The 12,145-nt window shown below is 41.4% G+C and overlaps 1 protein-coding gene across 1 annotated transcript; it reads right to left on the reverse strand.

Annotated features, from left to right (window-relative positions):
* Nucleotides 1–10,792: 10,792 nt before the first annotated feature.
* Nucleotides 10,793–11,859, reverse strand: LOC132586701 (trace amine-associated receptor 5-like). The gene has a single exon (XM_060258768.1). The coding sequence runs from the start codon at nucleotides 11,810–11,812 to the stop codon at nucleotides 10,793–10,795; it is 1,020 nt and encodes a 339-aa protein (XP_060114751.1). The 5' UTR covers nucleotides 11,813–11,859.
* Between the last annotated feature and the right edge of the window lie 286 nt (nucleotides 11,860–12,145).

The raw sequence follows: 12,145 nt of genomic DNA on the forward strand, positions 1-12,145 counted from the left end.
AATCGCACACTGTCTTGACATTTTCAGTGAGTTATCTACCATGACCTCAAGATCTCTCTCTTGGTCTGTCTCTGCCAGTTTACACCCCATCAACTTGTATTTGTAGCTGAGATTCTTGGCCCCAGTGAGCATTACTTTGCACTTGGCCGCATGGAACCTCATCTGCCACGTTGACGCCCACTCACCCAGCCTCAACAGATCCCTTTGGAGTGCCTCACAATCCTCTCTGGTTCTCACCAACCTGAACAATTTAGTGTCACCTGCAAACTTGGCCACTTCACTGCTTACTCTCAACTCCAAATCATCTATGAACAAGTTAAAGAGCATGGGACCCTGTACTGAGCCCTGTGGCACTCCACTGCTTACCGTCCTCCACTGCGAAGACTGCCCATTTATACTCACTCTCTGCTTCCTATTAATTAGCCAGTTTTTGATCCACAAGAGGACCTGTCCTTTTACTCCATGACTCTTGAGCTTACTAAGGAGCCTTTGATGAGGAACTTTATTAAAAGCTTTCTGGAAGTCAAGGTAAACAATATCTATCGGGTCTCCTTTGTCCACATGTTTGTTCACCCCCTCAAAGAAATGTAACAGGTTAGTGAGGCAAGATCTTCCCTTACAGAACCCATGCTGAGTCTTCCTCAATAACTCGTGTTCATCAATGTGCCTACTCATTCTGTCCTTGATAATGGTTTCTACCAACTTTCCAGGTATTGAAGTTAGACTGACTGGCCTATAGTTTTCCGGATCTCCTCTGGAACCCTTTTTAAAGATGGGGGTGACATTTGCTACCTTCTAGTTCTCAGGAACGGGGCAGATTTCAATGAAAGATTACGTATTTTTGTCAGAAGATCCAAAAGTTCAACTTTGAGTTCTTTCAGAATTCTTGGATGTATGCCATTCGGACCTGGTGACTTATTAGTTTTTAATTTGTCAATCAGTTGTAGGACCTCCTCTCTTGTCACCTCAATCTGACTCAGGTCTTTCAACACCCCTTCCAATATAAGTGGCTCTGGAGCAGGCAAACACTTCTCATCTTCCACAGTGAAGACGGAGGCAAAAAATGCATTCAGCTTCTCAGCCATTTCCCTATCCTCCTTCAGTAATCCTTTGACTCCTTGGTCATATAGATCAGGAACTACCAGAAGTTCAAGCTGGGTTTCAGAGAGGTCGAGGAACTAGAGATCAAATTGCCAACATTTGATGGATTATGGAGAAAGCACGGGAGTATCAGAAATCGTCTATTTCTGTTTCATTGACTATGCTAAAGCCTTTGATTGTGTGGATCACAACAAACTGTGACAAGTCTTTAAAGAGATGGGAGTACCAGACCACCTCACATGTCTCCTGAGAAACCTGTATAAGGGTCAAGAAGCATCCTGCTTATTTAATTTATATGCAGAGTACATCATGCAGAATGCTGGCCTGGATGAAGCACAAGCTGGAATAAAGATTGCCGGGAAAAACATCAACAACCTCAGATATGCAGATGACACCACTCCAATGGCAGAAAGTGAGGAGGACCTAAAGAACCTCTTGCTGAGAGTGAAAGAGGAGAGCACAAAAGTAGGTTTGAAACTCAACATCAAAAAAACTAAGATCATGGCATCTGGCCACATCTCACCTTGGCAAATAGAAGGGGAAGACATGGAAGTAGTGACAGACTTCACATTTCTGGGATGCAAGATCACTGCATATGGTGACTGTAGCCATGAAATTCAAAGACGTTTGCTCCTTGGGAGGACAGCTATGGCAAACCTGGGCAGTATAATAAAAAGTAGAGACATCACCCTGCCAACAAAAGTCCGTATAGTCAAAGTGATGGTATTCCCAGTAGTAATGTATGGCTGTGAGAGCTGGACCATAAGGAAGACCAAGCACAGAAGAATAGATGCTTTTGAGCTGTGGTACTGGAGAAGAATCTTGAGAGTCCCTTGGACTGCAAGAAAATCAAATCAGTCAGTCCTAAGGGAAATCAACCAGAGTGTTCTTTGGAATGTCAGATGCTGAAGTTGAAGCTCAAATACTTTGGCCACCAAATGAGAAGGGAACACTCTCTGGAGAAGACCCTGGTACTGGGAAAGGCAGAAGGCAAAAGAAGAAGGGGACAGCAAAAGATGAGATGGCTGGACAGCGTTACTGATGTAACAAACACGAATTTGAGCAGACTTTGGAGGATGGTGGAAGACAGGAGGGTTTGGTGTGACTTTGTCCATGGGGTCGCAAAGAGTCAGACTCGACTGTGCAACTGAACAACAACAAATGAGTCTACCATCATAAATTTCCATAATCTTTTAAAGCAGTTCATGAATAGAGCAAAAAGCAAGGGTTTGAAGGGACTTGGACTCCATGTCCAAGTCCCTTCAAACCCCTGCTTTCTCTTCCCAGTGAAAGAGACAAAAACAGCTGAGCAGCGGGTCTGCTCCCTATTCCTTATTATGTGGGCTTTCTGCAAACCCTGCTGAAAGGGACTGCAGTCCCTTTCAATGGAGTTTGCGGAGCCAAGAACCACAAACAGGTTCAGTTTGCAAATGAACCTCCTGGTTTGATTCAGTTTGTGGTTCTTAAACCATGAACTGACTTAAAACACATTTTTCTGGTTCATACCCATCTCTAATAAGAATTTCCACGTGGCTTTATGGTTTTTACCATACAGCTTAGGCAAAATTCCTAGAAAGTCTCCTGAAAGCGATGTCCCATCCTTCCCAAATGCCACCCTCCCCAGGCACTGCACTCAAAATCTCCCAGCAATGCCAAGGCTCAACTGATTGTTCAACAATGAATTTATTTAAAGAATGAATTAGTCTGCAGGTAAATCATTTTGACGATGTGTTTAGAGGGCTATGTTGCATTTAACTGTATTATAAAGTCTGACTTTGCAAGAGTACATTGTTTGTACTTGGAGTATTCAGAATGCCAGAACTTTTGTAAGTGTTACTGGACCAATTGGCTGCAACAAAAAAAGTTATTAAGAAAATTCCATTGTATCCAGAGCTCAGATGAGGAGTCACAGATTTGCAGCAGCTGAAAATCTGACCTTGCTAACTCTTGTTTTGCTTACAAACCTCTTTAAAAAAGATACATTCTCTTCCTTTTGGATTAAATTCACCTTTATTAGTAATGAAGCCAAATATTTATCATTATTTAAATCTTATATTTTCTCAGTCTGATCTGTGTCTTATATGCATCACAAACTGCAGTACATACCGTATATAATGTTGTCAGGGCTTTTTTGGTAGCAGCAACTCCTTTGCATATTAGGCCCCACCCCCCTGATGTAGCCAATCATCCAAGAGCCAATCCTCTTAGTAGAGGGCTAAGAGCCAATCCTCTTAGTAGAGGGCCTACTGTAAGCTCCAGGAGGATTGGCTACATCAGGGGGTTGGGGCCTAATATGCAAGTTCCTGCTACAAAAAAAAAAGTGCTGAATATTATAATAGTCAACATATTAACTCACTTTTCAATTCAAATGCAGTTATATGCTCTTCCCAGAACTATATAATTCATTCATCTTGTTTTTCTGTTGCCATATTGTTACCATTTTTCTAATCAAATTAGAAAGTTTATATAATGTTATAAACTATGAAAACTTTAGTGGGATTTATATTTACCATCGCTTTCAGGGAGAAAGACTTAAGCATGTATTTTCCCATAAAATAAACAAGACTTCAAAAGGGCTTTGGCTAGATTGCTAATGATTATGCAAATACATTGGTTGCTTGATATGACATGGTATCTTATTCTCACAGGTTTTTTAGATTTGAATTTTATTTTAATAAAATAAATACATTCTCCAAACAAATAAACACATTGTGGGTAATAACAATACCAAATACAGAATTGTAAAGTAAATTACTAAGATCAGGGCTTTTTTGGTAGAAAAAGCCCAGCAGGAACTCATTTCCAAATTAAGCCACACCCTTCGACATCACCATTGAATTACACAGGATTTTTTTGTAGAAAAAGCCCAGCCGGAACTCATTTGCATATAAGGACATACCCTCTGACACTGAGCCAACCGGAACTGTGTTCCTGTGCATTCTTGCTCAAAAAAAGCCCTGACTAAGATAATAATTGAATTACAATTGCCACAGATCTATTGGATATACATGACTGAGAACTTTATCCATTAAAACCAAATAATTTAACAAGGGTAACCAAATCACTCAGAATTACACTCAGCAATTCCTTTATAGTAATTATAGTACAAAAATTTTTCCGTAACAAAAAATCTCTAGATAATGTCAAACCATAAAGAAATGATTCTCACAGCTGGCAAAAAACCATGGATTTGTTCTGTTCCAATTTTAGGCTAGACACTGTGGCTAAAAACAGAGCAGGGGAGGGAAAGTATCAATTCAATGTAGAGTTAAAAGTAAGAAGTCAGCCCACAGATTTCATGGGAACTTGATTCAGGAATGAAGAATATTCCATGGGCCCTAGCAGTAATTCTGTTGCTCCCAGGACTTTTTTTGAGCAGGAATGCACAGGAACGCAGTTCCAGCTGGTTTGGCCTCAGGGGATGTGGCCTAATATGCAACTGAGTTTCTACTGGACTTTTTCTACAAAAAAACCCCTTTGTGAAACAATGGTGATGTCAGGGGGTGTGGCCTAATATGCAAATGAGTTCCTGCTGGGCTTTTTCTACCAAAAAGGCCCTGGTTGCTCCCTTTACACTAGACTGTCTGGTCCCTTCAGTGAGATTAGTGTAAGGCAAACAACATTCAGCATAATAACAGAATTAGTCTTGGCCCTTGAGGATACCCTGCATATACAACCCAAAGTATAGAAGAAGGAGAGGTGGGATGTCAGAATGAGGAATTTGGATCTCAGTGTTGGATTTAAGCTCATACAGAACACATTTGTGCAAAGGGTATAATTCTTTATTGTGGTGCTGATGACTAAAAAAAAATTACCTGAAATGTAAGAATTCTTTAGGAATAAACAACTTAAGTAAACAACAACTAATGAATAACATCAGAGTCATTTTGCGCAGACTTTGAGACTAAGAAACAAAAAGGGAGCCTATCAACTGAGGACCCATATATTCCATTCATCCTCCATAACTGTCATGTTGTTTCAGGTTTTCTTAGTGCATATTTCTGAACAAAGTGAGGATTCTGACCTGCAGATTCACGTATGGTCATTTATTCGGTATACAAAACTGTGATCTCATATAGGAACATTGCTGCAGACAGAATTAAAGCAAAGTGTGAAAAGTTTGATCTAACAGCGGATGGCTAGACAAGGGCCTACAGTAATACGCATGCAAAATCTGAATTAGCCACAAGTGGGAGCTAATATCAAGGCTTTTATACAAGTTGCTTTCAACACATTTATGATTTTGTATCTTATTTGAGTTGTACAGCTTTGTACAGGTTTGATGAGCACTGAATCCACACTGAATACACCTGCTAGAGATCCGGATCATTCAAAATGTTTCCACATTTAAAAATCTGCTCCTCACCTTTTGCAGTGTTTTACATCCATATCTGCAAAAGAAAGAAGAAAGCCTGCAGGCCCTCGCCCCTCCCAGAGGCTGGAGGTTCAATTCAGCGGTCTCTCAAGATTGGCCAGTCATAGGTGTAAGGGGGGTGGGGGGGAGTGGGGGTTGAAACCCAGTCAAGGTGCTGTTGTCACATACATACAACAACCCAAAAACAGACTTTGCTTTGGCTCTGGTTGGAACTGGGCTTTTATTGCAGGAGGGGGGAAGAGAAGTGGGCAGGGCTGCCAACAAGCTGGAACAGGGGAGAGATGCCACCTCTGGCAAGGACTCCAGCCCCCCATGCAGCAGTGTGCACATTTCTGCCACACACTGTCTCTTTCTCCTTGCAAGGGAAGTCGAGCTCAGAGGAGAACAAGGCACCTTGCTTGGCTACCCTCACCTGAGCTTGGAGAAGAAGAATGTGCCCTGCTTGGCTGGGTGGAGTGTGTTCTCTGAGCCTTGCTTCCTTTGCGAGGGAAACCAGGCTTGGTGGAGAGTGCTGCTGATGAGCCATTCAGCCGCTCTCAGCCAAGAGTGGTGGGGAGGGGCACCCCATAGGCAAGGTGGCACCCTGGGCAGCCACCTACCTTTCCTACTCCCATGCAGTGGCCATGGGTCCTGCCACCACAGGCAAGGACTCCTGCCCCTCGCAGTGGTACACACATTGCTGCTGTGCACCACCTCTTTCCCTTGCCCAGGACCCAGGCAGGTGAAGGGGACAGCGGAGCACCTCTCCATTACTTGGAGGCTGCCTTCCTTTGCAAAGGAAGGCAGCCTCTGAGCAGTACACATATCACCGCTGCTGCTTTTGCCTGCCCAGGACCCGGGCAGGCCCAGTGCTAGGGCTTCAGTCACCCCAGGCTGGCACCTGCACCAAGCCTCCTCACCCGTGCCTGCCCAGCTGCCGCATTCCCATCCATGGGGAGAGCAGGTTATGTGGTGTGAAAGGAGGGCTGGGTGGGCTCCGGCTGAGCCAGGCCTGTACAGTGAAGGCATAGAGCACTTCTGAGACCGCCCTGCAGAGGCGTTCTCCTCTAAGTCACCTTGGTTGGCTGCTAGTGGGGCATGTTCTTGCCCAGCTCGGAGGAGAGTGCATGCTGACATGCCTCTGAGCAACACACCTAGCGACTTTCTGAATCAGTGCTCTCATAAGGACGGGGCTTTGGGGAGGAGCTCAGAAACTCAGAGGAAAACTTCTAGACTTACAGCGTTAGATCCAAATCTGCAGAAAACCTCGATTCAAAACTGGTTTCAAGAAAATTGAGGCAACAGCAGAGTTGGCACCTATTTCACCTAAGCAAATGTAGATGTTTCAGGAGAGGTGAATCCATTATGTAATGGAAGAGGTGACTTTCCAATGCCGAGATAGAGAGAAACAAACTGTCAGTATGAAAACAGCCAGAGTTGTTTATTAGGTAAGAAAAATTAAAGCAGAAGAGACAAGTATGTAAATGGGTTTTATTTATTGATGGTGTATACAGCGCATTTTACAATAGCTTATTCCGTAACTTCTCCTCCCACATTTCAAATGACAAACAACTAGTTCAATAGTTTCAATAGTTAAGAAGCATTAAGGGGAAAGATATAGATCTGTTGGGAACAAGCTTGCAGTGCTTTTGAACTTCATGTAATTAGTAAGAAAATGATTACTACATAATGAGAAAATGGCTCTTTTTTAGCATGTGAATCAAGGCAAACGTTAGTCTCTCCATCTCCTGACTATTGACTAATAAATAAGAACTTCCTTGTGGACTCCTTTTCCCCTTCCCTCCCTTGTTCATGCATGATATAGTTGCTAGCCTCCAGTTGGGGCCTGGAGATCTCCCAAACTTACAACTATCTCCAGATGCCAGAGATCAGTTCCCCTGAAAAAAAAAATGACTGCTTTGGAGGATGGACAGGGCACTGTGGCATGATACACCACTGAGGTTCCTCCCATCCACAAACCCTGCCCTCTGCAGCCTCCCCCCCCAAAAAAAAGAAAAAATCTCTAGGAATTTTCACCCAGTGTTAGCTGCCCTATTTCCTTTCAGTTTGGGTGTTAACTGAAGTTTGTGGCCAGGGCGCCTTTTTTAGCATCCCTCTTCACATATATAGATTCTTCAGGCCAAATTCCTTCAGAATGAACTGCTATAGTGGTGCCTGTTTTTAAAAATAAAGGGAGGAGAGATGACCCAGTGAGCTATCGACCTATCAGCCTGCTAAATATATGCACTAAGTTATATTCCAGGCATTTGTTAGAGAAATGTATTTCTTGGCTAACTCAGGGAGATAAGATTGCCATACAGCAAGCAGGTTTCAGAGAGCAGAGATCTACTTTAGATCATTGTATTGTTTTACAGCACCTCATTGAGAAATATGCTACAAGTGGCCCAGTCTCATTATTTGCTGCTTTTATAGACCTAAAGGCTGCTTTTGATTCTATAACAAGATCTCGGCTCTGGCCTAAGCTAAAATCGTCATCTATAGATAAAAGACTCTTATTGCTCATTAGAACACTCCATGAAAATACTCAATTAAAAGTCAGATATAATATCAATGGATGTCTCTCAGACTCTATAAATGTCAACAAGGGAGTTAGACAGGAATGTTTACTTGCCCCTTTTTTAATTTATTATAGAAATGATGTTGTCAATTCCCTTAACTCCCCTGATCTTCATCCTCCTAAACTACATCAGCGCCATGTTTCTATTCTGCTATATGCTGATGATGAGGTGATTTTGGCTAGGACCCCGATAGGTTTGAGACGTCCACTCTCTAAATTTGCAGACTTTTGTAAGGAGAATGTTTTGGAAGTAAATTACTCTAAAACTAAAATAATAGCTTTTGGGAAAAGACAAAAGAAAAGACACTGGGCCAGTAATGGACACCCTACTGAGCAAGTGCACACTTTTAAATACCTAGGTATGGCGATCCAAGCTTCAGGAGCAAGGGTTACCCATAGTAACTATGCAGCAACACAAGGTGAAAGATCAGCAAAACATTTTTGCGCACTAGAGGGACTTACTTTATACCTGCTGCATTAAAGTTGTTTCAGGCAAAAGTGATTCCCCAGCTGCTCTATGGTACCTTTTTGGGACCTCCACCCCATTGCTTCTGCCCACTGGAACGTATTCAATCAAAATTCCTAAGGGCAGCACTTCAGTTACCAAGATGCGTCTCAAATGCTAAGCTCAGACTGGAGACAAGCCTGATGTCCGCTGAAGCCAAGGTAACCTTGTCCTCACTTAACAAATGGCTCAATGTCAATTCTCAGCCTCAAAACCTAACATATTTGCTGCTTTTAAATAAATTTCAATCTAGTTGGTTAAAAATGATTACCAATAAACTAAATTTACTTGGTTTCTTCCTTCAGTCTATTCTGTCCCTTAGCAGAAATCAGACCAAAAAAGTTTTACAACAAAGGATAAAGGATGCGGAAAGACATCTTGATCTCACAAAATGCCCAGATTTTATTGTGTCTGATTCAACTAGGTATCATCTTGCTCCTCTCCGCTATCTTACTAACTTAGAGGATCACAAGATGAGGAAAGCTTTCTCCCTGGCAAGATGTTCAACTGTGCCTTCTGCTGTTCTTGAAGGAAAGTATAAGAAAATTCCATTGGCTCAGAGACTTTGCCAGTGTGAGTTGCAAAAAATAGAAACAATCGAACATGTGTTTCTAAGTTGTCCCTGCTATAGCTTAGTCCTTACTAAATATATTCTCCCTTGGGTTAAGGCTAAGCCAGGGCTAACAGAATCTGCTCGGGTAATCTATCTCCTCTCAGATGCCAATCAGAATATCACAAAACAGGCAACTAAGTTTTGCAATGCTTGTCTCTGTATTAGAAAGGCATATATCTCTTGATTTTATTGATACTTTTATTAATTTTACTATCCTGTTTTAACCACTGATAATTTTGCCATTCGATGTTTAAATTTGTCTAATTATTAGGCTTTTTGTTGGTTTGGTGCCATATAAATAAACTGACTGACTGATGGTTAGAAGAGGGTTTATAAACTGCAGTTTGAGAAACTCTTGTTGGTATTTAAGGTACTACTGGATTCAAATCTAACTGAACCGCAGTTAATGAAAGGGGAGGAACATATCCATCCATGAGAGAAGAGGAAGAGGGAAAGTCTACCAGCCTGTGGGATGCCTCTATGTAATCACTAGGAACATAAGATCTGTCAGTGTTGCATCAATGTAAAATATGCTACAGAGCAGAGTGGCCATGCAGCTGATCAAATACCTGTTTTATTTTTAGCTTATGTAATTCTAGCTAAGCTGGAAATACTCAGAGTTTCCTATTTACCTTTTCCTTTGTATTGGGAAGTGAGAGGACAATCTATTCTCAAAAAGAGATTTCATTCATTATAAGCAAACAATCTAACAGAAGAATGGTCAAGTAATAATTTTCAAGTAACTGTTGTAATACCTAATCTTTGTGGATGCAATCACATATGCAATTGAACACAGACGAAAATTGCAATATATCTAATAATTTACATTTATAACAGCAGGAGAAAAATCATACAATGCCCACACATTTTAACACTATTTTATCTTTTCCAAATTACTGAGATGCAACTTTGTTCAGTGGGGCTTATTCTTAGGCAATCTTCTGTAGGATTGCACCCTAGTCAACTGATTATTTCCATTTGAACTGATTAAACTGAGTTGAACATACACATTTCCTAGGTTCAAAGTAGAAGCATATTTTTAGAATAATGGCTGGTGTCCTGCCACACTACCCAGGATACTTTAAAGTTCTCCACAAGTCGTAAGAGCCTTCCTGCAGCTTAAACAGCTCTTCCTTTGGTGAACTTTGTTGAGTGGATTGGTAGGATACAGACCTGTGATACCTTATTATTTAATAATTGCAATTTTTTTTGTCATGCCTAAAAGCAAATATCCTTAAAAATAAACTAGTTTCTTCCTAAATTACAATCTCATGGAATAAAATTTGCCCTCACAAACTAAAATTGGATCCTACCAACAAATTAGTGACTTGTTATAAAACATCTCTCTAGCTTTCTTTTCCAGATATGTGACCTGCTATCCAATTCTGCGGGTCCCTCTCTATTTTTCTAGGTAGTCCTTCAGTCGTTAACAAAGATGAATAATTTCCTTTACACTGAAGGTATTGCTTTGCTTGTATTGTTTCAGTTTATTCCACATTCTCACAGATTACATCATAGCAGTGTGGGGAATGCTTAAAAAAAAGTCATAATTGGGAGTTGCCAAACCAGGCTATTTGATATACTGCCCTTAAATAAGATCCACAACAATTCTACTTCCTACCCATCTCAGTTGTCAATGGATCATTCCTGGAACAAGTCAACAGTAGATGTTCTTGTATAAAAGACCTGACGAGTTAAGACTAGCTTTACAGCTTTCCTGAACCATCGGTAGGAAAACACATAAATCAAAGGGTTGCAAGCAGAATTAAAATAAGCAAACCAAATAAGAACATCAAACACAATAGGAGGGGTAATAAAATTTACCAGGCTGTCCACCATGGTGTCTATTGTGAAAGGCAACCAGCACAGGAGATAGATTCCTACAGCTATTCCAAGAGTTTTAGCAGCCTTCCTTTCCCTCTTTGTTGCTCCTAACTGGGGCTCAGACCCAATTATCTTATTCATACAATTTATTTGCCTAGCTTGTCTGGTTGCTACAATAAATATCTTGACATACAACCCTATCATTATGAGGCATGGGAAGAAGAAGACTGGAAAGTTTATCCATCCCCAGAGTTTATTGAAGAGCAGCTGGCAGCTACCAATGCAAGGTACATCCTGAAAGAATTGTGCTAATCCTTCCTCAATGGCTTGGGTATAAAGGAATATGGAAGTGTAAGCCACAGGCACACCCCACCCAATTGCTATATAAATGCATGCGACTCGGGTGGTGAACTTGGTAGGGTAGAGCAATGGATCACAAATTGCACAATGGCGGTCAATGGATATAAAGCAGAGGTGGAATATTGAGGTCAAGCAAAAGAGAGTGTCCAGAAAAGTATGGAACCGGCAGAAGTCTTCCCCAAAATACCAGCAGCCTTCGACTGAACGGATAGTGCTGAAAGGCAGCACTGTTAATCCTAGAAGGAGATCTGCCAGGGCAAGTGAAAGTAGTAAGAAATTAGTGGGTGTGTGAAGTGTTTTAAAGTGTGAGACAGAAATCACCACCAGCAGGTTCCCTAGTACTGTGAGGAGCATCCCCATGGCACAGACTAGGTAGATAGCCAGCTGGATTTCAAAAGAGTGTAGAGTTCTGTAGCAAGAGCCATTTATCTCAAAGCAGAGTGGGCTTAGAGTTGCATCTTCTGTAATAGAGCTCATCCTTCTTTTCCAATTCACCCTGCATTAAATAGCTCAGACCCAGCAATCTTCATCTGAGGAAAAAAAAAACACTGAGTAAGTTAGAAGGTAAACAAACAATACATCATCATCATAATAATCATTAATGGATTTATAGATGTGAAATTATTATCACACATCTTTATCTCTGGTTGAGTTATGCAAAGTTCGACACACTGACCTAGGAATGTGATAGGGTGATCATGCACCTTGCTGAAGTCCCCTTGGCTTTCTATAAAAACCAACTATTCCTGAAAGGAAGTTGGTTTTGGAGAGTGGCTGTGTCGGTCTGTAGTAGAACAGCTAGATTAGAGG

The sequence above is a fragment of the Heteronotia binoei genome, chromosome 1, assembly GCF_032191835.1.
Source record: "Heteronotia binoei isolate CCM8104 ecotype False Entrance Well chromosome 1, APGP_CSIRO_Hbin_v1, whole genome shotgun sequence".
In the NCBI taxonomy this organism is placed as follows: Eukaryota; Metazoa; Chordata; class Lepidosauria; order Squamata; family Gekkonidae; genus Heteronotia; species Heteronotia binoei.

Coding starts and splice junctions, on each gene's coding strand:
- LOC132586701 (XM_060258768.1), bottom strand. CDS start 11,812: ATGAGCTCTATTACAGAAGATGCAACTCTAAGCCCACTCTGCTTTGAG.